The sequence below is a fragment of the Bos mutus genome, chromosome 1, assembly GCF_027580195.1.
Source record: "Bos mutus isolate GX-2022 chromosome 1, NWIPB_WYAK_1.1, whole genome shotgun sequence".
NCBI classification, from domain to species: Eukaryota; Metazoa; Chordata; class Mammalia; order Artiodactyla; family Bovidae; genus Bos; species Bos mutus.
In genome coordinates, this window is record NC_091617.1 from 109801936 (window position 1) to 109829684 (window position 27749).

The 27749-nt window shown below is 38.9% G+C and overlaps 1 protein-coding gene across 1 annotated transcript; it reads right to left on the reverse strand.

The window, feature by feature from the left end:
• TIPARP (TCDD inducible poly(ADP-ribose) polymerase) lies at positions 1-27749 on the reverse strand. Its single transcript, XM_005902066.2, has 6 exons — positions 27505-27749; positions 23711-24663; positions 9270-9438; positions 7801-7961; positions 2746-3024; positions 1-2067 (listed from the first exon to the last, which is right to left on the reverse strand). The coding sequence occupies exons 2-6, from the start codon at positions 24622-24624 to the stop codon at positions 1620-1622; spliced, it is 1971 nt and encodes a 656-aa protein (XP_005902128.1). The 5' UTR covers positions 24625-24663; positions 27505-27749; the 3' UTR covers positions 1-1619.

Below are 27749 nucleotides of genomic sequence, written 5' to 3' on the forward strand. Positions count from 1 at the left end.
AAGAATTACCAGAACTTTTATTTTTGCTTTAGTTTTATTAAAAAAATAAATATGTCATAAAGCTTTTTTTTTCCTTTAGGGAGAAAAAAAGGAACAAGTTTCATAAAACCAAATAAGCAACAGTAAGATGTCTTAACTTGAAAAAGATTGGGAATTACTGGTTTACAAGTTACAACTGAATGAAAGGACAACTAACCCAGCCTCAGCTGGCTATTTCATGCCAATGGCAGCAAACAAAAAGATCAACAAGGGCAAAATAAATAACTGTGTGGAAGCCCTGGTAAGTGCTTAAACAGGCCAAGTCACTGAGACATCAGGATAGATCTTGCTTTGAACAACACAGAAGTTCCTGAAGAGTTGTGTATAAATGAAATAACTGCAAACATACTAGGAGAGCTTGGAATCTGAAAGAGTTCCATAGTGAATTCTTTTGTGAACAACCACTTCCACTTTTGTAAATCCAGGTCTGTTTGCTTTGCTTAAGGCAAAGTACACGGAGCAGTTACCTCTCAGCTCAGGCAGGGGCCCGGTCTCCTAACACTGCTCCTGCTGGGCCAGTGGCACAATTTCCAAGTCTGTGTTTCTGTGAAGTAGTGTAAGATACAGAGTTGACCAGGGAACCCAGCTACACCTGGCAAAGCAGGCAGAGGGGTGGGGGTCCACCTTTAACAATATTGCCATGTCAACAAATACTTTTTTGAGATCTACTTTGTGCAAAGTATACTAATAAACTCTAACCAATTCAGTTACAGATGTATTATTTCTTTCTCTAAAACCTTCAGTCAGGGCCTATGTCTGGAACCCTAAAAGTAATACTTTTAATTCTTAAGACTGGCTTTAAGCAAATCAGGTGCCCAACTCCTTCAAACTGGGGTGGACGATAGATAATGAGAGACTGAGTTTTCTAAGGCTGAAGTTTAACAGAAGAACCACATTTTATATAACTAGTTAATGAAAAATTTTGCTGGTGACAAATTTTTCAAATGGTTCTTTTTTTCTCTTACTTTCTCTAAACAGAACTGAGTTCTCAGGCAAACTCTGCAGAACAGTTAAAGTCACTGATTTAACTCTGTGGTAGGGTGACATATTTCAGTCCTACTGATAGAAACAGAAATTTCTTTCCACCCACTAGAATGCCATAAACTCATCCTACACCACAGCAGCAGTGCTTTGGACAGAGTAAATATGGTAGTACTAGTTCCAGTCAGTTTTAATCTTTGTAAATAAACTGGATCCTCACATTTGCTCACAGCCTCCATTTGGCCAAACTTCTACCAGGCTTAAGTCACATTTAGTTAGGCTGTTCCGTTTCTTTATTAAAAATGCTTCTAATAACATTGCTGCCTATAATGTACAGGTGTGAATGAAAAGAGTATGCAATCGTAGTCTTTTCCACACTGAGTACAGTAACAACAATTAGTAAATAATTAAAGAATAAGTGGTCATTTTAAAACTTGTGTTTTTCTTAAAAAAATTTTTTTTTTACTTTCTAGCACTTAAAAAAATGGTCTTAAAACTGCCCTATTTCCAGTGCTGTTCCCTACTCTGCCCACCCATCCAAAACCTGCTACAAATGCTGGATTGAGTTTATACAAATAATTTAGCAGTACCAAGATTTTTCAAATGGAAACAGTGTTACTGACTTCTTCATATTGGATAACAAAATAAGGGTAACTCTGGTCATCATTAAAAATGACAAAAATCTGAGGCTCAAAGAAATTATCAACACAAGAGTCATACAGGTCACTGGTGACGCTGCCAGGGTTGACGGGAGGGGGCCTTCTCATGCCGTGACTGCCCATTGTGTATCTGCCAGTTAGCACTTTAGCCAGAAACATGAAATGGACTCCTTTGGAGGACTTCTTAGAAAAGTTGTGAGAGTAGCTTGCCTTCTTTGCAAAGTAACTGCCCTGTCCAAACATTGTAGCATGCTTTCCACAGACTCGCGGATCAAAGTTGTGCTTGCAGATCCCATCTACCACATCCTGGGATGTTCCATGAAATAAATGTCTCTCATTTATTATTCTGTCACGGCCAAACATTTTCCGGTTCATATATTCCTTTTTCCTAATGCAAAAAGTGGACAGGAAATTCAGAAGAAGGAAGGTATAATCAGTTTAATAGGCATGATATTCTCTTTATGGTTTCAATGGGGAGGAAATGTTAACATAGCCTTCAAGGGCAAAAATATCATCAAAGATCATACTGCAAGTTTAAACCCCTCTTTTGCACAGCAGACAAAAGCACTTTCCCTCTTTGCTCCACCAACCATTTGTTCACTTGCTCTTTCATTTCAAATCTAGCTCTCACAGCTTACCTTCTCAGGGTGACTTCCTTACCTAATTCCACCAACCTGAAAGTCTCTCAATTCTGAGGTTCCTCAAATCTACATGCAAGCTCCCCTCTACAGAATTACATTAATTTGTGGCTGACTTGAAATACAGCACCATAAAATGATCAATAACAAGGCCTCTGGTGCTAGCCTGCCTGGGTTCAAATTCCAGCACCATATCTTATTAGCTGTATGACCTGTGGCAAGTTATCTAACTTTTCTGTGACTCAGTTTTCTTTCTGTCAAATGCAGACTGTAATAATCCTACTTGGAAGGTCTGTTATGAGAATTATGAGTTAATGTAAGAAAAAATATGACATTAAGTTCTATGCAAGACCTTCCTATTATGTTCTGCATTTATCATTAACTACATCAAGAAAACCTCTTTTGAACTTTTAATACTGCTGACTCACCTTTTATATTTCTCCCAAAGAAACTGATTTTGGACTCTCAATATTTGCAAAATTCTATATTTAAACTCAGGCACAGTCTTATGAAAAAGATTATAGATGATTCGGTAACTTTTGTCCTCTGCAGAAACAGGCACTTGGATGAAGTCCTGAGAAGGATGCATATAAACCCAAGTTTCAGGGTAAAAGTTTGCTGAGGTGACCCCATCTGGACAGATGATCTGCGATGAGGAGGTTGCTTCAAGAGGTGGAGGAGCCTGTGTGGGAACACCACCAAGTGTCCTGGAAGGGAGAGGGAGGAAAACCTCAGCGTAAGTCCAACTCACATTACAGTGCTCTAACATTACCATTTGAATAGCTAAAATGCATATTTAAAAAACTGGCTGATACTCCAATATAAAATAGTTTAAAAAATTATAGAAAATGCTATCAATTAAAGGAAAGAAAAAAACCTTAGAGTGAACACTGTACAGATAACCTATTATTAGCTCCCCCCGGCTTCCTTATGGAGAAAACTCTGGAATGTACTCCTGCAAGGCAAGTAAGCAAGTGCCAATTTATAAATATCTTTCCTGAGTCCTGGATTCCTCTTTTGCCTATATAGTTACACTCCATTTCAAGGTAACAACAATTTGTATGTGTTCCTCAAACTTTGTTGTACTAAGCAGAAAACGTATCACTACTAAAGGCTACTTAGATGGGGAAGCATAGTGAATGGAGACAGTGAGGCAGGTGGGTAAGAGGGAGCTTACAGGGAGACGACAGAAAATATTAAAAAAAAAAAAAGCTTATACTTTTAGTTTTTGTATAAAAACAAATAGATCATGGAGTAGGCATCAAAAGAAAGCTAACATTTGGCATTTGCTTCAGTTTTAAATATCACATATAACAAAAAACCATCAATACAATTCAAATGTTATAGCTTTAGATGTGCTTAAGATAGAGCTAATTATCTTAAGCCCTAGACACTAGACTATCCTTGAACCTTAAATTCAGGTCTATTACTCTAAAGGATGAGTTTAGATAAGCACTTACTTATTCCTACCTGATTAAATGATTTAAATCCTATTTCTGGGCCATTTTCAAAATACAGCAAAAGGAAACAAGCAGAGATAAAGGGAATCCTAACCCTGATGGTCAGATTCAGGGCAAAGAAGGCCTGCCAGTTCTCTTCTGGAGCATTTTCACAAAGACCTGACAGATTCCTCCAGAGCCTTTCCTGTCTGGTACATTTTTCTAAAGAGAGGCCCCACTGCTTTAATCAAATTCTGACAGGTACATAACTCTTTAAAAAGCCGTCACTATTCTAGAGGAATGGCAGGAAACACAGACTGTAATCTCCTTATTTTTAGCTGTTCCCTCTATTCCTGCTCTGTGAAGAGTCTAAATCCTAACCCACCAGGTTTCCCAGTATTGTTAGGGGTTGATGTTACCAACAGAGGTTTCTGGGTTGAAGGAGGAAGGTAAGCTTCTCCCAACCACTCTGCCCAAAATAGGTTATAGGCGGTCACAGCTGTACTGAAAACCTGGCACTGACACCAGGAGAGATGGCTCCTCTTTCTTCTGCCATTCCTGCCTGGAAATCAGTTCACCAAACGGAAGCTTCACATTCAGCTCATAGGTATTCCAGTGACACACTGCAAGCTTCCCACATACCTAGCCTTCTCTAGAGAGCCAGAGTCAGTCAAAGGCTATGGAGCATGTACTCAAGGACCTCTGAAGAATGAATTCTCCTAATCTAAGGTCACCGTTTATCACTCTCCTTCCCTCCCCTGGCCATTCTGAATGACATTTCCTAACTTCAGTGATGAAGTAAAAATTAATTTTATCCTTTTGGGGAGTGGTCCCCAACCTCCCGGAGCTAATGCCTGATGATCTGAGGTGGAGCTGCTATAATAATCATAAAAATAAGATGCACAATAAATGTAACATGCTTGAATCACCCAGAAACCTCCCTCTGACCCCTGCTGCTGCTGCTGCTAAGTCACTTCAGTCGTGTCCGACTCTGTGCGACCCCATAGACGGCAGCCCACCAGGCTCCCCCGTCCCTGGGATTCTCCAGGCAAGAACACTGGAGTGGGTTGCCATTTCCTTCTCCAGTGCATGAAAGTGAAAAGTGAAAGTGAAGTTGCTCGGTTGTATCCCACTCTTAGTGACCCCATGGACTGCAGCCTACCAGGCTCCTCCGTCCATGGGATTTTCCAGGCAAGAGTACTGGAGTGGGGTGCCATTGCCTTCTCCTCCTCTGACCCCTCTAGTCTGTGGAAAAACTGTCTTCCATGGAACCCGTCGCTGGTGCCAGAAAGGCTGAGGATCACTGCTTTCTGGGTCTCAGGCCTTATTCAAGACCATGAGATGACTGCACAGGACAGATGTCCTGTCAATTGAAATGGACTTCCAAACTTCGAAAGCTGGTATTTGTGTGTTTAGCTCAAGCATTCTAAGAATATTCAAGAATAAGATTTTTACTCAGTTCAGTCTCTCAGTCATGTCCAACTCTTTGCGACCCCATGAATTGCAGCACGCCAGGCCTCCCTGTCCATCACCAACTCCCGGAGTTCACTCAAACTCATGTCCATGGAGTTGGTGATGCCATCCAACCATCTCATCCTGTCGTCCCCTTCTCCTCCTGCCCCCAATCCCTCCCAGCATCAGGGTCTTTTCCAATGAGTCAACTCTTCACATGAGGTGGCCAAAGTATTGGAGTTTCAGCTTCAGCATTAGTCCTTCCAATGAACACCAAGGACTGATCTCCTTCAGAATGGACTGGTTGGATCTCCTTGCAGTCCAAGGGACTCTCAAGAGTCCTCTCCAACACCACAATTCAAAAGCATCAATTCTTCGGTGCTCAGCTTTCTTCATAGTCCAATTCTCACATACATACATGACCACTGGAAAAACCATAGCCTTGACTAGACGGACCTTTGTTGGCAAAGTAATATTTCTGTTTTTACTAGCCCTATTAAAAACCAGCAAGCACATGGAAAAAAAATTAACTATGAGAAACACTAGCTAAACTTGATTGTGGTAATAATTCTATAATATATATAAAGTCATTATGCTGTGCACTTTCAACTTATACAGTGTTTTATGTCAATTATGTTAATAAAACTGGACGTGGGGAAAAAGCAGGGAAACCCTTTAAAAAGAGTCAACTTTGCAGGAAACTCATGAGTTAAGCTTGCACCACCACCCCCACCTCCCTACTCTAGCATTTCCAATTCTTAGGTATCTCTGATCCCCTGATAGTTAAAGCCTTTTTGACACCTATGATTTTCTTGGACTCTTTGCACTTACTAAGACTTCAAAACAAAACTTTCTTCCTGACTAAGATCATGGTCTCTCTAGAAATCCATTTCTGAAATCTGTTTTTGGAATTGGTCCTTGTCCTCTTTCTCCCCTCTAGGCCAGCCCTGGACTCTAGGGCAGACAGGAACGCAATGGCTGCATGTACCATCACACCCTGGTGAACTTGCTGCTGCTCTACTCTTTTTGCACTGAAATGTCTGCATAATCTCTTTGATTTGCTAAGCTCTTACTTTTTACCTGATGATTACTGGTCCAGATAAGAAGACTAAAATAGGAAATTTTGAAAAGGAAAAGAGTGACTTTCTTTGTTCTCTTGTAAGCCAACGTTATAAATAGGAAGGCCATATTTGTGGCATTAACTCTATTACTGCTCATACTATTTTTACAGTTCATACTTCTACAAAACAAGCCTAAGAGTAAAAAAAGGTGAAGGGAAGGGTATTCCGTAATTGCCAGTCTTAGGATCAAAACAAATCAATTTTCACTCTTCCGTAAAACTCTCCCAACAATGCAGCATTGAACGAGCGTTCTTCCTCTCACTCAGAAGCTGCATCATGCCTGATTGGCCCAGCATGCCAAGCTGCGGGTCTCACTGATGAGCTCTACTGTCTCACTAGGAGGACAGCATGTTCCTAGCTACTGGACGCTGACACTGTCTCCAGCTGTGCTAGTGTAATTACAGAACGGCATTTTTATTAGTTTCTAATTAAAAAAAAACACAGGGTAAAATTTTCACACCTAAACTAAGAAGAAAGCACATATTTACCTCAAGTTTAGAAACATATATTTCTAAAATCTGCCTTACTGACAAACTGCTTTTAGGTACTGAGCATTTCAAGGATTTTTGTTTATATTTTGTTTTTAATGTTCCTTTTGCAATCTCAGAATTAGGATCATTAAGACTACCATAATGATATGCAAAAAACACACTTTGGACTTGAAATAAACTACTAATAAGAATATAAGATGCCAACCACTATTACCCTAGATCTCCCCAGTTCATAAAGCCAAGTAAACCAAGTTGTATTTTAAAAATCAAGCTTTAAATATGATCTACCTGACTAGAGTAGATAATGATTTCCCTAGAGACACTACCTTTCAGATGGCCTTGCTAATGGCAATGTGCCCCAGCTTTTGCCAAATATGGAGATATGCCAGTAGGCTCTCTAAAGAAAAGAAAAATGGCACTGGGGAAACTGGAAGGAGAGCTCACCTTTAATTCAGAAGGATGACTTCAGTCTCAAACCCAGAAGTATGACAGGTACTTTCAGAGTGTTACAGGAAAATGGGCCTTACTGAGCAAATGAGAATGCAAATTGCTTGAAAAGGTGAATTCTCTCCACGGCTCCATGCAAATTCACTGAAGGGAGCCGAATGGAGAACCCTACCTTGAGGGACAATCTCTACTTGCCAAGGCCATTTACCTGGCCTAGAAAACAGTTCCATAACATGGAAGGGTGTCTTAATCTTCCATGAAAGAGGCAAATGCAAACTCTGACTTAATCTAGACAGAACTACTTTTAGTTGTGGAAAAATGTTTGCTTTCTAGTCCAAAAAAATGCAAGAGGATGCTCACTCTTTTAGTGCTGGGTTAATTATAGCTCATCTGAACTCTATTTTTGGAAGAATTAAACCTAAAGAATAACTCAATTTTACATTTTAGAGATAATAATCTTTTAAAGTCGTTTTGGCATTAAAAGTTGTACATTTACATAAAATGGAGGGTGAGAATTTCTGCTGGACACTTACTGTAAATATGGAAGCAGTATAAAACAGGAACGGAAAAGGGGTCTCCTTTTTATTTCTCTTCTGAAGAATGAGTTGTGGAGAATGTAGTGGTTGTTCCACATCATAAATCGGACTTCTTTCAAACCTCGAGAGTTGGCTTCTTCAATCAATCGAATAACAGACTATGGAGGAGAAAACAGAAGGTAAAGAAAAAACACAGCAAGTTAAGCAATAAACAGTCACTATAAGACAGGAAAAATGTTAATGTAACAAAAGGTAAAAAGTTAACTTTGCTGTTAACATCAGAAGAGTGCCAAAAAGTACAGTGAATCAAATTACTTCCTGTTATATGCAGGAATTTTATTTTTTTCTAAGATGCAGAACAGAAAGATGCTTTCATGGTTTTCCCACCTTATGAAACATGTGAAGGGTTAAGTCTATCCTAATTAAAGGCCTTACAAATTTCCTGGAGATTTTATTGTTTCTATTCCTTAAGAGGGTTTCAGAAGAAGATTAAAGATGGTAGTATATACTGCTTACATAAATCAATTAAGTTCCAAACCCAAGAAACCTCTCAAGAGTAAAAACACAAAGACACTCCAACTACACTGGACTATCCAAATATACTTTAAACAGCCTCTATTCTCTTCAGAAGATACTAGATACTAGTGACGACTTAAGAAGAAATTTTAACTCAATATTGTGTTTTACACTAATTAACATACTAGGTTGTTTTCTTTTGCTGTTTCCTTAAAAGAAAATCTAAGGTAGGTAAGTCAGTTCTCCCTTTTTGTAATGCTGGAAATGAATTTAACCAATTAAAGAAGTCAGATCTTTGAAATGTGAAATTAATCTTTAAATCCATTTCAGGGCAATTAATTGTGACTCAGAATTCTCATTCAGAGGCAAAGTAAACTACCATCATTTTAAAACCTCACTGTGTAATGGATGGACTATTCTTACCATCTCAAACTAAGAATACGTGTGCACTTGTGACAGAATTTTAAATGACTGATTTGCTTGACCACATGGTTCAATAAACATTTTCAAGTACTTCTTCCAGGGGCTTAAGGGCAATTGATTTCCCCAGTCTTCTAAAATGCTAATAGTGTAACACATGATCCAATCACCAGGAGCCAGATATAGCCAAAAGTTACACTAGTGTTCATCTCATTAAAATTACTCCAAAGTTGGCACTGAGTCTGAGTACTTATCACAGTAAATACTTGGTCCCTATTGTAATAAGATACTGGGAAAAGCATTTTCTCTCTGATAACAATGGTATTCCATTTATGGGCTCCAAGAAATTAACGGGAAAAAAATACATTTCCAGAAAAATCAAGAGAGAAAAGTATTACTCACTGTCAACAAGATTCAATTTTATATCCATAAGCTCTCTGGTTTGTGGTTCTGTCTAGTCATCGTCATAAAGGAACAGTGAAAGACAAAAAAATTTAAATGTACTTTTTGGAAAAAGATTCTGTAAATACCTCAGGATACTCCCTCCATCCAAAGTGGTCCCTACAGAAGAATTTCCAGACTGTGTGGTAAATAGAGTTGACATTGCTAGAGGGTGGTGTGGACAGCCTTCGTAGTTGGTCAAATTCAGCTGTTTCATACACATTCATGGCATTCAAATCTGCCCAAAATTCTTGTCCTCTAAAAAGACCCAAGAAAAAATGAACTGTTAATAGCAGTACATTTGCAAAACAGAAATACCTAAACATCTCATATGACATTACAAATACCTAGTATAGTATATTGTAGAATTTTCAAAGCTTGTTTTGTTTGGAGTAAAAAGATATCATTGTAAGTGGTTTCCCCGTTTCCTTTATGTCTTTTCTTAACAAGACCAAAATGTCCAAGCCATGGAGCAGGGACTGAGTCTATCCTACAGTATCACTGGCCTGAACCAATCAACACAGTCCTGCTCTTCCCACCACAGTAGGATGAGCCAAACCTGGTCTCAACCAATCAGGGAGTCAGCTCTGGATGAAGCTGACATGGAAAGCAGAGAGAGACACAAAAGAAACTTCTCTTGAAGCCTGTCTTTTTTTTCAGAGGCATCAGTTCACCTAAGCCAACATAGGAATACACAATACTGCCTGATGAAAGATAGGAAAAATAAAATGACCTCAGATAAGGCAAGTACTGCTAATCTACCTAACATCATTTTTTATCCTGTGGGTGGGGAAAAAAAAAGGTTGACAAAATATGATGCGAAAAAATAGTCTGGATTATCATAACGTTCAGCTATGAGAATAGTTTTGTCATTTTGTTATATGGTCCGCTGCTGCTGCATCCATACTTTATTGGGGAGGGGGAGGTCCCACTATATAAATCAGAATCACTTAAATTTATAAAGCGTGGTACAAAAAATTTTTGTTTCTTTTTTAATGGGACTTCATCTAGTGTTTGACTCATCTGAACCATTAATGGCAAAATGTTCATTTTTCTTGTGTATATTTCAAGAAAACATAACATCACAGCTATAAACAGAGTGACTAAGTTTTTAAATGCATTGTTTCATTCTTTCTACCACAGATTTCTAAATGAATGTCTTTAACACACATCCAGATACTCCAGATCCAGTGGCACTCGAAACTGGCTCATATGAAATCGAGGTGTTTGGACAGATATTCCCAATAACTGACATGTTTTCTTGTCATAAATTAGGATTTTGAAAAGGGTATGAATTTTGACCTATGGGTTTTGTTGGTTACTGTGAAACTCCAGACTGTGCCCTTGGAATACTTGTTCCAAGGACTGTTAAATAGGTACTACGCACAAAAAAACATTCTGTGGTCAAGTCTGAAAAAGTTGTCTACACAGAGTTAAACAATTTACTTATTGCATCTACTCCTCTGTCCCGTAAATATGTGAAGGTAGATACTGAAGTATCAATACCATGATGAGGGCTAGAAAGTACTCTTCCAAACCTATGACAATACTCTCCCTTTTACTATGAATACCTATTAACATCTCTCACTAAACACTCCTGGCAAATGTGAGGGAAAGAAAATATTTCCTACCCTCCACCCCAATGTTCATAATTTGTGAATTAGCTTCTCTTTGGGAAAAAAACAAAAACCAAAAAACTAAAAGTCATATACGAACTGATGCGGCCATGGAGCACATAACTTGTAAAAAGCAGTTATGTTCCTTTAAAAAGTCCTAAAGAACTTCCCCAAACCCTAATTTCTTACTTAATTCCAAGTGAGGATTAGAATGCCTAATTTCATCCTAACTAGCAGGATGTAGTCTTAAAAAGAACATATAATTTAAAGTGTGAAATAGGAAGACAATAAAATGCAGTTTATATCACATTTGAACACTACTTTGTTTAAAATTATTTATGGTAAATAGGAATACATAATCCAGAATTTAAAAAAAAACGTTTCTGGGAAATTCTACAAAAAAGAAAAATATTGAAACCTGGAACTCCTATACTGAAACTTCACATCAAGTTGCTTTAAACAATTTTCCCTTAATTTTAGGAGAATCTTATGTTATCGAGTGGAGAGATATTAACCTCTTTCTTCATCTTAAGTTCACTTCCAGTTTCTAAACAGATTTTCCTGCTTTAAGTTTACTTCCCAGTAAATGTTCCCAATTATGAGTCAACAAATCCTCAGTATTTTCTTTATGGAGTTCTTAGTAGTGCAGTTAATACGTTAACATACATTATACTATAAACAGCCAATGCTTTTTGCTGTTAAAGTATCAGATTTTATTCTAGACATCTCTCTAGCAATTTCTGTTTACGCCTATGTTATTAAGACTTCATAGATAATGATTTGCATGAGAAAGGCATCTAAAACTGCAGCCTTTGCTACATTCTCTGAGCACTTCAGTCTTTTGGGCATTATGAAATTTCTATGACAAATCCTAATTTACTACAATCAACTGTTCTGTGGATTGATGTATCAAAGTACTGTTTTAGCTCTATTTGATTTTCAATATGATTTTCTAGACTTGACAGAGACAAAATAACAAATTTGAAAAACATTAAATTATCTTTTTATAAGATTAATTTTACCACCTGCTCTCCCTTAAACAGAGAATGCTTAAAAAATCCAAAGCCAAGAGTTTTTATTCTCTTCAATCTGCATCAGTATAAAATTCATCCAACATGAAAGCCAAATGTTCAACATTCACCACTCTTATCAAACCATTGTTTTGTATTATCAGAAACCAGTTATGAGTCGTGTGTATGGAAATGGCGAGGGTGGGCTGTTTTAGGCAATACACAAAGAATCAAACAGATGTAGTCCCTGGCTTCAAGAGAGAAAAAACTAACAAAATCTAAAACCAAAGAAGCAGTACATCTGCCTATCTAACACAAGTACATTCTGGGAATGAGAGGACAAAGAAAATGCGTGCAGCATTATGGGAGCGGAGGTGGCTACTGCTCCAGGAATACATAAAGGTAATCAATCCAAGATAGCTTTCTGTAAGAGAAAGCTAAATTTCTGTAAGGGAAAGAATTTTAGGAACAGTTTAATAGGAAATAGGGATTTCTCGGTAGTTCAGACAGTAAAGAATCTGCCTACAATGCAGGAAACCTGGGTTCGATCCCTGAGTTGGGAAGATCCCCTGGAGACAGGAATGGCAATCCACTCCAGTATTCCTGCCTGAAGAATCCCAAGGACAGAGGAGCCCGGTGGGCTACAGTCCACAGGATCACAGTCAGACATGACTAAGTAACCTAACACTTCACTTCAACAGGATGGAGGTAAAAGGTCAAAGTGGTCAATACAGGATGTGTATTAACTGAGCAGCAGAGACAGTGCCAGAGACCGGGTTGGAGAGAGGAGACAGGGCTTCCTAAAAGCAGGGTGCAGTCATCCTGGCAGATGGGAACCCTGTCTGACTTACAGACAGCCTGACTGAGGGATGGCCAGAGAAGAGCAAGAATGGGAGACAGCCACTGCGCAGTATGCTTTAGATTTAGTTAAATATATCATGTGGCTGAATCAATCCATCTGGACTCACTCAAAATAAAACTTTATCACAATAAATTAGAAAAAAGAATTGTGAACCAATGGGTGATTTTCGCTTTAATGGGAAGGAGACTGGACTGCAGAAATATTAACAATTCTGTGTCAACATGCTTCACCAAACACACCAGCACACATACCAATGTAAGAATTAATTTTGCAAAATTAATTAAAAATTCTGAAGAGAACACCCATTCTCATAATTTAGATGCTTACGAACAATGACTCTCTTCCCACTCAACAAATATCTTGACATACCAACATTTCCAACATACAGTATCAACACACAGTGTACCAACACCTACACCATCATATGTTCTCGAATGTGTATGTCAGATCCTAAAAAGTAAAAAGGGCCTGCCATATAAATGACAGAATGGAATGGAATGGAAACCAAAACTATTAAAGAAACAGTTGCTGAATAAACCAGAAATTAGGACAGAATCCCTTCGCTGGATAAATAGTTCTTGGGATTATGTGTTTGGGAGCTCAGGAGAATGTAACCATTTTAGACAAGTTCTCTATTTACAAATTGTTCAAAACCAAGAAAGAAATGTGACAACAAACAAAAGTAATCATAAGTAGACACAATGATTAAGTGCTGGGCTATGGCCAGGATAAGATGAAAAAGGTAAAATGCCCAAAAGTCAGTGGGGAAAAAGACAAGCAAACTCTGTGGCACAGTGTAAAGTGTGGCACAAAGGTGGTCTGGGAACAATCCAGAGGCAGAAGGCCTAATTGCTGGGAACAGGGTCACGGAAGGTGGTCAAGGGAGGTGTCCCAGAGTAGGTGAAATGAGAGCCAGGTCTGGCCAGCCGCGAGGCAGACCCCGAGAGGCAGGACACCACATGCAGAGTGACTGACATGTGCAGAAGCCAACCAAGCGCGGCTCAAGCAATCCAGAGCAAGCAGCACATGCAGTTCATGTGGGAGGTCAGGGTGTCTGTGTGTGTGAGCGGGATGATAACAGATAAGCCTGAACTGAACAGGTTGGCTGGGGCCAGATAATGAAGAGCTTTGTGTGCTGGGTTAAGAGGTTAGGACTTGATTCTGTGGGCTACAGGAATCACCGGTGGATTTCAACAAGGGTCAGATTTGCCTTTTATAAAGGTCACTCCAACAGCAGTGGTAGGGAGGGCTGATTTGCTTATTTTGGTAGAGGGAGGTGGGGGAAGGGTGGAGATAGGCACTTATTTGCTAAATATTTATTAGCATGTTTATTATAAATATTTATCATTCTATGCTTAGCCATCTATAGCTACTAAAACTGCAAATGAGACAAATTATGGCAAAGAACTGAAGAGGCAACAATGGGGATGATGTGAGAGTATTTAAGAGTTAGACTAACTGCATGGAGGGGCTGAATGGAGCAGAAGGAGTCCAGGATGTGTCCCACGTTTATATTCTGGTGACTGGATTAATGGTGCCATTACATGAGACTAGAATCACAGAAGATGGAACACATTTAAGTGGGAAGATGATGCAAATAAGATACAGAACTCAGACTTTAGCAAACGTCAGTTAAGTTGAGTTTTCTGGACCTTACTCTGTACAGTTTTAACTAGATGAGTTAGACTTCGGAACCCTGGCTTCCTGCCTATAAAAGTTAACTGGTTTCTGTAAGGATAAACCTGTGACCTCAAACTAATCAACACCCACCCTAATCAGCTGGATTAATCAGACACAATTATTTATTACTACGATATAAAGGGAAAATGTCACCCCTAGCTGAAGGTCACGATGAGAGAAGGATAAAGATCAAATGCAGTATCGAGAGTTATTTAGGCTCTTCTGCTACAGACTTGAGACAGGCATGACAGATGGGGTATGTTTGCTGCTGCTAAAGAAATTCCACAGGCGCACAAAATATAGCTGGCTTTTGATACCTAGCTTTGATGTTTCCAGGAACTCATTTAGCAGTGCTGGAATATCTGGAAGCTTATAGATTCCTTCAAATATGTTACAAGGTGATGAGAATCAAAGCCATGGCATATATAATACCAAAATACACTGTGAAAGCAGTGTAGTTATTAAACTTCAGAGGACTATGTACTCTTTCTGCTTTAGAAGCATAATAACTGTCATTTATTCTGTCACTAATTAAGATTTTTGCTAACACTGACTTGAATACATAGCAGGAAGTTATTTGGGGAGGCAATAAAAATTATCTATCTTTGTATGTTGCCTACATACAAAGCAACACCTTTCACTGTTTTCCAGAGGTTAAATTTCTCTACTTAACTTCTACAGTATGACTTTGGGTCCTGGTAACAACTGGGTTTTCCCACTTGGTATCCAGAAGTAGTTGTAAATACAGACATACCTACAAATCAGAACTCAAAGAGTTTTGTTTTGTTTTTATTTTAACGTTACTTTGCGTATGACCCTCAGTAGTTATAAGCAAGCTAAGAATCAAATGTTGACTCGCAATTAAATCTGCCCACCTCTAAGGAGACCCTGACTTATTCAAAGCAGGATTGCTTAGACTTAGAGCACTGTGTAAAACAATTAACATTAAACCTGGATGATATATTTACCGCAAAAGATTTGGGGGGTAGGTAAAAATATTTCCCACTTTAAGATTCAATGGGGCTTCGAGTGTCCGGGGATCAGCTGTCTTAGAGCAAACTTCTAGCTGTGTGTGCTGCTCTCTTGGTCCCTCCTAGGACATCTTGGAAACAGGCGAATGAGAAGGCAGTAAGTTAATGAGTGGATTTATCCACACAGTGGATAATCTGTGTGCTAAACCGCATGCTTGATTTACAAACTGTCAGACATCTAATCTGTGGTGTTAAAGTGATTCTAGAAGTGAACACAGTGAAATAAAAATGAGAGGATAAGAAATAGGAGAAAAAAGGCAGGCAGGTAGGCTGTCTATATGAAAGGATACCTTGTTTTTTTAAGTTTTTATAATTCTATATTATCCAAAAGCATGTGGGGAACTAAACAGACACGTAACAGTTTATTCTCAAAGAACTCTGTACTAGGACATGGCCCAGATCTGAGTACACCTAAGTGTTTCCTAAACCCCTAACAAATCATAAGCCCTCTCTACCTCAGGCAACCCCTGAAAGCAAATTACAATAGCTACCTGAGGAAGAGAACCTACTAAAACACTGTTATATTGGGCTTTTCCTTAAATTACAAAACTATCAGTTCAAAGCAAGTAATGCAAGAGAACTTTTTAATAATATGTGGATAAGCCTAAAATCTTTCATAAATAAAAATTATATTCTGAGATCAGAAGATCTCGCAGCTATCTATTTATGGAGGCAGGGGCCTAAATTTCACACCCTGAAGACATCAAAAATGTCATATAGCCTTAACTTTTATCCCTGTTCAGTCACATGTCCTGAGACTCTCAGAAGGCAACTTAAGTGAGACATCTCAATCATGGCCTGAAGAGGAAGTGAAACAATTTCTATAAGAACAGCTGGGATAAGAAACATATAGCAGATTAAAAAGAAATGTATCATGTCTTATACTACCTTAAATTAGTAGTTATCACTTTTTATGAAGATTAATAAATATCCCCTTGTCAAGTGAAGTATTTTTAAAACGAGAGGTTTCTAATCTCAAAGTAGAAAATAAAAAATGTCTGCCATGTACTCAACTGATTAAGTTCTGTGGATATGAAATCTGACAATACTTAAAGTAGGCTGAATTTTATTTACTTATAAAACTTTTCTACATAATTATAAAATCAACTATGCAAACTGCTTAAAAATAATTTTCAAATAATATCAATTTAGAATTTGTTTACTCATAAATGAAATACTAATTATAAATAATTACAAAATTTATCTCCTAGTAGCCCCTAGACTAGGTACAATCTGTTAATTTCTGAATTGACTTTTATAAATAACTCCTTTAAAGAAAGGTTATTTAAAATTTTGCATGTAGCTGATACACTTTGTTGTGTAGCAGAAATTAACACAATACTGTAGAACATTTAAACTCCAATAAAAAAAAATAAAATTTTGCCTTTTTCCTCAGTACAGACAAACTAACTGATAAATGACCAAATTAAAAATTATTTTTTAGTAACAAATTAATTGTGGAACACTTTACATAAGTGGCATTAATTACTGATGAGTGGCAGCATTTGGACGATCCTAACATCAGAAAGCAAAGTTCCTTCTGTTTTACATTCTCTGCCCTCCATTCAAAGATGTCTTTCTTATATTACCTTGGAAGGCAAACCTAGTATTTCTCCTGTGCTTATTTTTATTCTTGCAATGCCTGGAAATGAAAGAGCAAAGCCAGGTGACAGTCAGAAACCAAAGACCAACCGCAGCAGGAAATTATTTAGAGTAGTTTGTGCCATTTGCCCTCCCTAGGCCCAGATCAGCTGCAGAACTGTGAAGATCACAGGGTGCAGGCAAGATTCTGAAAGTTCACTGCAAGCAAAGTTCACTCTTGGACCTACCCCTGCCATTCTTCACTGACTATTCAGTGCTGGTAAAAACTTAGAGCAAAGAAAATCACACAAACTTTATGGCTATACGTCAAATGAGAAGGTAACAGTTTAAAAGCTCTTAATCCAAAAAGAGGAAAAAATTAATGAAGAGAAATTCCTGTAAATGTGGCCTAAACTATTTTCCAATCATTATGAGAAGTGCTAGGTTTCAACATAAGACTATTGACAAATCCTTCCTTATGCTCAGAGGCAACAGCACCAAAACAAATGATATCTATTTGCATACAGAATACAAATTTCCCAAACTCTTTCTCAGACAACTTAGTCATGAGGGATTTTAATGCACTCCTTACACATTTTGTGGTACACACATTCACAAATCACTGGTTTCTGTAGAACATGAAACAGAACAGTTGCTCTAGCATTCTCACTCTCATAACATGCTTATCCTTTCATTGTGATGACCATGTAAAGGTTCTTTACTGGTCAAGTGGGTGTTACCAGTAAGTAAACAGCACCAAGCAGAGAAAGATAGAGGAGACAGACATATTTTCTTGTGTGGTCACAGCAAACAGAAGTGCTTAGTTAACTCCCTTCTATGCTTGTCTTAGCAACAGCAATAGGCTAGGTCAGCAAGGAAACCTGGAATTTTCATAATCAGAAGTTTATTAATATAATCAACTTTCTAAAATGAGCTCCTCACAGAATTACTCATATTTATTTAGCACAACACTACTACAATACTATTTTTTGCACAAATCAAATATAAATCAAAATACCAAGCTCAGTAAGTGGAATTTATTTTTATATAAAATCCTTCATTTTTGAAGATCTCAAAATGTATCTCAGAAACTATCCCTTATAATTTCAAATCCTCCTATTAACTAGGAATTAATCTACATTAGAAATTTGAGGCTTTCAGCTAATGTGTTGGGGATTGGACTGGATTATGTTTAACACTTACAGGGATTTTAAAGAGAGGCGAGTCTGTGCAGTATGATCCCTGGTCCCTAGAAAGCACTGCCATAAATAATCTATAAATATAAAAATAACATTTTGTTTTGCTACGGGAGTCCCTTCATATCTAAAAACATAACTTGTTTGCTCCTAGAAATGGTGAACTTTAATTATAAATATTTTATTCTTCTGTACAGTTTCTGCTGATGGTGTTGCAAAGTGCAGTTCACCTCAAGATCTTAAGCTGTTACCTACAGATTTCAAGCCCAGAGTGAAACACAAAATGTCTCAACCCTCAGCACTCTGCTATCTTCCAAAGGTACAAACATCATTCATATTCACTTCCTTTTAGCTTAATATTCTCAGATTTATTTAAAAGAGAAACTCTACTGCTTTTACAAAGAGAGTTTCTTGTAAAACTTACCATGTCCGATCTGAACCAGCCTTACAAAAAAATTTTTTAGAATAACCAAGAATCATCTTGTAACTCAAAAATAAGCTTTCCTTTCACAAGAAGCCAACTGCAACTAACAGGATACTGGTAAGTATCAAAGGGTACTGACCTAGGTTAAGAGGATCTCAGGTCCTAATTTTAAATGTGAAAAAAATTATTTTTTGACAAAGGATGCAGAATCTGGTGGCCTCATATCAGGGGATAAGATACAAGAGGCTACAGGCAGTCACAGTCTTAAATGGCTGCATTTTATTCAAATTCCCTAAGTAGGCAAGGTTTGTAAGGGTTACCTACTGCTTCACACCCTTTAGAAATAGTCCCCAAACCCAATATGAAACTAAGAATCACTAAGATCAAAGATGCACCCAGAAGAAATTTATGAATTTACCTTTGCTTTATGGTAGAATGCAAAGTTATAATCTAGAAATTCTAGTCTAACACTAGGGAGTAGTTTTACAGGAACAGAGTAATCACTCAAAAGTTGCATTTTCTGCACGTTCATATATGCAGAATGAAGTTTTAAATGTTGAATTATTATTTTTTCTATTTATAATAAAAAGTAAAAGCTTTAGAGTCAACTCAACAAGAAAATGTATAATGTATCATGCAATTATTTTTAGGAACTATCAGATAACCTTGTAAGTTATTTCCTCCAACTGTCTGATTTAAAAGTTATACATCTTTGCTCTCTACAAGATTCATTTTCATGACCATGAATATATCAGGAACAGACTGACCCCAACCTGAAGCCAGGTGACAGCTGCTTCAAAAAGTCTAATCTGCTTACTGACAAAACCAGAAAGGGAATAAATGAATGATTGCTATTGATTCCCATGAAGGCGCTACACAGACCCAGTAACTTCCCTGGATTAGTATAGACAGAAGCCAATTAGCTTTATTTCATATGTAAATAACATCATAAAGAGGTACAGAAAATAATTCACTGGATTGCTTTCTCCTGAAGCACAAGGCACACATTTTGAAAGTCACTTCAAACACAGTTCTTGCTTATGGAGCTCTCTTTCTCTTCGGCAGGAATTTTTTAAATAAATTCAAACTCATCCAGCTGTGTATATTCAAGAAATACCAAAAAGTCACAAGGCATAGTAAGTTTCAGCTGTTCTCCTCTCTCTGTGTTATCAATAACACATAATGAGTTAGTTCATACATCATCACAGCTGTGCAGGCCAGCGCTAACTTGGCTAATTTAACTATTCCAGCAGAGTTCAGTCAGGAGCTTGGTCTACTTTAGATAATCCACTCTGCAAGTCATATAGAAAAGAACAGCAAGTGCTCTTCATTATCACTAATAAGCAATTCTTCTTTCACACAGTTCCTGTGAAGTCTTCTAATGGTACTGTCCCTTGGACAGTTTTTTAAAAAACAGAAACAAACTTCTAAGAGCAATGAGCAATCAAAATCACTCAAAACTAATGAACTACAGCTATGACAACATTCTAGGCTTAAGCCCCAAACTTCTTTTATCAATGTTTTAATTCTAAAGAGGAGAAAACACTATCTTCTGACAAAAATTAACCATGGACTCAGTGTTCGCAACTTTCTTCTTCATCCTTCCCTTTTCCAGGAAATTCAGAATTAGAAATAATCACTGGTCATATTTTTCAACTATAGGTTACCTCCAAAATAAGGTCAGCACAGTGCCTCTTCCTTATGGGTGATAATAACTAGGAGACTATTCTGGCACACTTTAAAATGAATGTAATGTGAAAACTAATGGCGATCTCAGTTGCTAAAGGGAGATTTGCACATCCTCCACAACAGTATTCTGCACAGTTAGTGAGACCCTTTTAAAACCGCTTAGTCCTGCCATTTAGTTACCATTTTCTACTAAGGATGAGTGCCTAAACTGTCAGAGACTATGTTTTCTTAATGGAAAACACAACATTCAATGTTGTTTTCTTAACTGTGTATTTGGATTTGGAAATTCTCCAAAGCTCATCCTGTGTGCAAAAGAAGCCTCAGCAACTAAATATGGGGAGTTCATACATACAACTAGTTTTCAGTTGATGTTACAAAAGCAGTACGAAAGCAAAGTGGAATAATACAATTTGGAGTGAAGGCAAAATTGGAAAAGAATAGTTAAAATAATTTCATTATAATGAACCATATAAACACTTTTATTATTGAAATCCCGTTTTCGTAAGTGTTTTTAGTAGCTAAGCATCCTGACTAATAGTTGGAAGGTACCTGTGAACTTACCTAGCTCAACTTTCCTTCCATTCACTCTTAAGAATAAAATGAACACTGCACATCTCATTTGAGTTAAATCAGATGTTAAATCCATTTGCAAAAACCAAAGAATTTCATCTACACAGTTTGAAACTATGAACTCTTATCTTTGCTAGAGACGCAGAACTGTGAACTTTCCCCAAGTTCCACACAATGAACTACTATGGGTATAGTATATAATAATGATTTACCAAGTCATATAAACTGCTGAAAACAACTGGGATAAACAACTGCCATTCATTATTCCTGAATCCAGAGACTGCCAGGTTCGACCTGGGCATATACACAGCTGAACACACACTTCCTGGTTATGTGCAATCTGCACAGACAGACCAGCTTTACAGGCCTGACCACAGAGATTAATAGCTTTAGCCAAATAATGTGGTAACCATGTGAACCTGGGCTGCTCCAGCTTGTTTGTGAATCTCTCAGCAAGGCTCAACATGCCGTTATCTGCATCTTGTTGCCAGGAAACACAACATCGCTTTGGAATACAAGGAAAACCAGGTTGCAGTGACCACAGGTCAACTTCCCAAAAACCCATTTTTGACACTTAGCTATCTACAATCTTACAACATTTCTTACTGTAGTCCACGGAGAACTTCACTTTACTAGTAATTAACAATACTTTTGGCTATTTTTATCAGGGCAGGACCACTTACCACCAGTAACAATACAGTGCCAGCAATAGTAACTATAATGACAATTCTCTCAAACTTTTCCTCTGAAGTGTCAAATAAATATTTACTTCCTTTAAACTGGGTTGGAAATCAAGCACTCACTGTAATCACTTTATAACTGATCCAACAATGAATGCATATGGGCTTTCCTCTACGTCTATTTTTCAGTAAAGAAAGTTTACCAAAGGATAAAATACTCAATACGCTGCTGTCCTAAGAGTTCCTGGATTTTCTGGGATCAAAATACCTGTCTTGTCTTGCTCATGGTAAGATAACATAATGTGTTGGACAATAATTCTGCTAGTTTCTTCCCAAGCAATTCAAACAGACAAACTTAATGTACCAAGATGCTCAAGTACTCAGCAGACTGGAAATCTGCTTCATAAGAGTGAAGTGGGAGGCCACTGTTATGCACAGTTTTGCCATCTGCAGATGGAAGGATTAGAGTGGCTTTGAGAGTATATAAAATTAATTACCCTTGACATACCAATTAGAATTGCTAGCTCATAGGCAACAGAGATTTTGGACAATACATTAAAAATATTTTTAAGACAAAATGGAAAACATTTTTCTGTCTTTCAATGCTGGCTTAAAAAAATAAGTCAAAAGTAGTTAGCTTTATTACAGGATCTAAGAATTCTGCTACCCAAGCAGGACGGGATCTTGAGTGCATTATATTATCAAGAGAATACATTTATGATCAGGAAAACTGTATTCTGGACATAAACTTTACTTTTATCCCAAGGTCTGCTACATAATAATGCCTCTAAACTTGGGCTTTATATTGCTTCACATCTTGCTCCACAGGTAGCTTTTGAAACACAAGATAAAAAATTCCAGTCTGATGATAATTAAACTGCTAAAAAGACAGATGGGTCTGTGTACTGAAATATTCAAAGAAAACCACTTACCTAAGACTAAATGGGAGCAAGAGACGTTAAACAAAGGCCAGGTTACTGTGATGCCAACAATGCTCTGGCACTGTTAGAACACGGAAGGTTAACATCAAAACTAATAGCACTGGACAACATGGAAATGGTTCACTACCACCATTTGCCTTCAGACTCTCCAGACACTTGGGTCGTATAACTTAGCAGTGAACAAAACTGACTCTCCACAAAGTTCTTCTGAACTTTTGAGTTAGGCTAGTCCGCCTGTTGTAAGTCCCTTTATACTACAGGAGAAACAAAAGATCAGTGCTTATTATACAACCATTTTTGCACTAGCAACATTATATGTAGCAACTATTATTTCTCTATTTCCAAGTTCATTAAAGAACGTAGATGTGGAAATTTCAGTTCCCCTATCAGTGAATAATGCTTGGATATCCGTACTAAAAGAACCAATGTACTTATTGAGTTGGCCAGAAAGGTCATTTGGGTTTTTCTATACAATCTTTTTTCCAAATGAACTTCCTGGTCAACCCAATATAGGTCTTGCCTACAAAAACATGAGGATAACTGCTTTTATGTAAATGACAAATAAATATGTCCATTAGCATAGATTTTCCCTTCACTCACTGTTAAAAGACTCTTTCAGGTTTAAAAAAATACTGGGTTGTGGAACAATTTATCTGTGAGATAAATAGAATAATAAAATTAATGATAAAAAGCTTTAAGGAAACTAAAAAAGAAACTTAACATGTTTGGGCATAATTCAGAAGTTTGGGAAGGTCTCAGAGTCATGCACAGAAAAATTTTCTGAACTATTCAAAATGAAAAGAGGGTCATGAAAATCTCCAACTACCACTACGTTCTTTTAAAAATATAGCAACTTCTCAGTATGCAAAACTTTAAAATTAGATAAATTAAGCATTCATAATTTATAAGATTCACCATAGATTTTCTTTCAAAAGCAAGCTCTCCTGTGTGATTAAAACAGTATTTGATTCACAATATTCAATGTATATGCAACTTCTCAGTCACACACATATTGCGCAGAGTGACATCTGAACTGTTCAAATCATAAAACCTTCATTGTCTGGTTAGATAAATAGCCTGCATTCAACTGCCATGAAAAATCAGGATAGCACACAGCCAAAAGAACAAAAGTAGAAAGAGGATAAAACCTGTTAGGTTACTACTGAAAGAAACCACCCTACTAAGCCTTTAGCCTTTTTACCTTCTCTCTAGGATTTAACAATAGCTTTAGAGTAGTTATGAATACATACCCATACTTCATTCTCATTCTATCATTTTCTGGGTTACAGTAAAATCTTTCCAAGTGCTCCTGGGAGTCATTGGATACACTCTGCCACTTTTGCGTAGTTGTCCTCTTGATCTGCCAGTGATATGGCAAGATCGTGTGGTGCTTCAAACAATCCCTGCCATAAATACAAGTGCCTTGCAAAAAGTCCATGCAAATTTCAATTCCGTTCTCTTGGTGAGTGTGGTATTGTAGCTGGTTCACTAGCTCAAACACAAGGTCAAGGGAGGCCTCCTCACTTTTATCCTGAAAGAGCTCGGTACTCAACTTGTCACTGGTGTCCAAAATGTACTGGATTGTAAAACTGTTATCTTGGAAAACCCCTGGAACATAATCCATGACTTTGTCTATGCAGTCAGGACTAGCAGGAACATCACTTGAAACTGGGTGCAAAAGGTCAGTCTGGAAGTGCCCTGCTGTAGAATCTGCCACTGTCCCACTGATGGTTTCTGGTGGAAAGCTATGATCCTGGATTGGAACCACCTGCTCCGGAGCATCAGTGGGAGGATGGGCTTCTGGCATCTGGGCCCCAACATTTGTCCCACTGGGAATCAGGACAGGCATACTGTTTTCAGTAGGTGGACACGATGTATTGATTTCCAAGGGTTTCTTCACCATAGGTTCATGTAAGCTGCTCTCTTCTGCACTCTGGTTTCTAGATCTAAAAACCCCATCAAGTGAGCCAGATTCTAACAAAGTGTTTAATATTGGCCTCAAAGACCTCAAGGTTCCGGTTCCCAACCTCTTCTGATCTTTTTTCTTAAAACAAGTCTTCAATGGAGTGATATTCTCAGAGAGTCTCACTGGGCATGAAAATTCATCAGGAGAAGGAGGCTGCACTACACAGTCTGGCTCAGGTTCGGTGGTTTCCACTTCCATGATGTAGATTAGCTCCAATTGCTCCTCAGTCTAAAAATCCTACCAGGAAAGGAAAGAAGATCAATTACCAGCTGACAACAACAGAATCCTTTTCATTCATCAATACATTTTGTTTTATTCTCTAAGTTCCTGAAATGCTTCCTCCTATACTATATTTCATCTTTACAGGTCACTTTTTAATTTTGTTGAGAATCAAGGCTCCAAAGGAGCCAAGGTTATTCAAAAGCCCACAGACAGGTAAAGATGAAAGAGAGAGAGCATCTTCTACGAGGCTCCTGACATTTATTTGTGGACTTAATATATAATGATTTGTAATTCTGCTGGGATATGAATTTTTACAGTTTAAGTCTAGGATGGAGTGGAGAGAGGGGTAGAAATATGTGCATCTATGACAGTGAGGAAACCACATCTCTATTGCTTTGTGGTTCTCTTCACAGCTGTTTATGTATCTCCTGTTTCATGAGGTGACAAAAACTGTAAAAAAAAAAAAAAAAAAATTTGTCAAATGCAGGAAAAACCGCAAATTAACTGTGAGTGAATTTGCAGTATGAGGCTATATGCAGGAAGCAGGCTCTCAACCGAAATATTATATGGGAGAAAACCAGGAACCTGTTGAAGCACGTCTAGATGCAGAAAGTTCCAATACATTCCCCAAGGATGTTAAGGGTTTACTTTTGCAATCCCCAAAACATTACCACTACTAGCGGAAGAATACCAGGGTTGATTTAGCAACAGAAGCTATATCAGCAACAACCACTGCACACTTTTAGAAACCAAAAACAACTTCCTAATACAGAAAGGGGCCTCCCTGTCTTTGGAAAAGCTACATATGTGAATTAAAAAAAAAGAAGGCACAGAAAAATAACACAAGAAAACAAAACACACCAAATTTCAGATTCCGAATGAACTACTCAGGGACTTAAATAGTGCTTTCTTTGAAGAATCAGACCCATTGAAAAAAACTAGAACTTAAAAAGCAAAGAAAACTTTGTAAAATGATGAATGGTGTCTCCTCCACAATCTAGCATTCATTAACTAATTCTGAAAATATTTACTGAGCATTATGCCAGGTGGAAAAGGGGTGGTGATGAGCAATTAATCCTCTTCTCCCTTATCCAATAGACTGAAAGAAATCTTTGACGCAAGGGCTCATGACTTCACCAAGTAGGCATCCAGGGTACAGTGCCTAGCACATGCACACAGTGGGTGCTCCATAATATTTTCTAGCTGAATTATTGAAGAAAAAGCACCAATTAAATGGCAAGTTCCGTGAGCCTTTATGAGTCAAGAAAAGCAACAAAATGAAAAAAATTGAGTCCCCAGAAAAAAGAATAAAAGATCTAACTGGAGGGATTTATAAGTCTACATGTGTAAAAAGTGCATAATAAATCAAACTCAGAAAAATTAAAAACAGTATATAACAAGGCGTTAATGTACAGGGCAAGTACAAAAGAAAAGGTAGAAAAAGGAGAGTTCAGTGTGAGCTGGCATTGTTAGGGAAAGCTTCACGAAGAAGGAGGGACTTGACATAAGACATAAATCAACTGGAAAGCAGCCAAGCCAGGCGTTATTATTCATCATTTGGTGCTCTTGCCTTAAGGCACAATTGGCACAGATTGTGGTATTCCCTCTCCACACCAAACTGGCCTGTGCCTTCCCCCCACGCACGCACACACACACACACACACACACACACACAATAACCACTCCTATCACACCCAGTCAAGGCAAAACAGACACGAAACCCAGTTTATTTATACGAGGGCACACACACGCCACAACTTTTCCTATTTTTGCCCTCTGTCAAACTCAGAAATAAAACCGAGAAAGAGGCAGAGAACTGGAGGAGTGGCTGGAGTGAGGAAGTCACTAGAACCTAGTTCCTCAATTAGTTTGCATAACAGAAAAAAAAAAAAAAAAAGATTGGAAGGACACTTCCTCCAGTCCCTCTGCCAGCGACCTATAGCTTCACCATTCACCTCACGATACCCCCGGGTGATGGCCCAGTTCTCAGGCACTCTGCACCCCACCACCGTCGGGGAAACCGCCCCGCTCCCGACTCATGACTCCGTCTGGGCTCGGATCTCGGCCGGGGGTCCGAGGGACGCCTCCTGCCGGCCGCGGCGGTTTGCGCAGCTCGGCGCCCGGGACCGCACGAACTGTGCCCGGCGACGCCTATTCGCGGCCAGATCTCTGGTGTTCCCGAGGATCCCACCCCCTCCTGCTCCTATACCCCCGGGCCAGCCTCCTCCCACCCCCCAGCGACCCCCCGCCCCGGCTGCCCTCCCCTTTCCAGAAGCCACTCGCGGCGCCTCAATTTCTTTCTTTCCTTGACCGACCTTCCCGAGAAGATTGTCCTGCGAGGCTCGGAGGACCGACCTGAGCAGAGCGGAGGAAACGCAAAGGGCGTTTCTCGGGCTGGCGGGGAGGAAAGCGAGGACTTTAAAGTTAATCTGAAAACAGCTTGCAAACTTCTGGGCTGCAGCCGTAACGCGGGTCTGCCGGAAGGCTCCCCTCAGCAGCCGTGCTCTCCCCCGCGATGTGCGCCTCAGAACGCCAGGGGTCTGCCCGGCAGGAACGACCGCATAGACGCGCCCCCGAGCCTCCCTTACACAGTGGGAAATGGGGAGCCGCCGGCGCCCTCGACTAAACCCAGTGTCTTACTCCAATTTATACACCTGCTAGAGACCCGAAGTGACTAAAAGTGTAAATCAATGCCATCCTGATATTGACTGGATCCAAGTGAATTCGGTACAAAAAGGTAGTCTAAACACCAATCACCCCAGATCTGTGAAAGCAGGCAGCAAGGCCGGCACCCCCTTCCGTGACCACCATCCCAGCGAGGGTCCCTCATCGGCCCCTCAGAACCGAGTCCTTTACCTGAAACGGGTTGTCTGAGAGAACTGACCACAGGAGCTGAGCCGGGCGACGCCGGTTCGCAGGCAGGGTCCGCGCCAGGGGGTGGGCGCGGAGGGTGGGCTCCGGCGTCTAGGGGTCATAGGCTGGAGAAGCGGCGAGCGGCACTCGGGCCATTCTGCCGCGGGGAGCGCAGAAAGCCGCGACTGCACTCCCGAAGCAGCTCGCTCGCCTGTCACCTCGAGCTCTGCTTTAAAGTGGCTTCCGGT

Excerpts from the sequence above, each read along its gene's own strand:
- TIPARP (XM_005902066.2), bottom strand. The coding sequence starts at position 24,624 with ATGGAAGTGGAAACCACCGAACCTGAGCCAGACTGTGTAGTGCAGCCT. Across the intron at positions 9,439-23,710 it reads AGAATGAGAATGAAGTATGG|AGGACAAGAATTTTGGGCAG; the intron begins GTATGTATTCAT and ends GGGTCTTTTTAG. Across the intron at positions 3,025-7,800 it reads ATACTGCTTCCATATTTACA|GACACTTGGTGGTGTTCCCA; the intron begins GTAAGTGTCCAG and ends TCTCCCTTCCAG.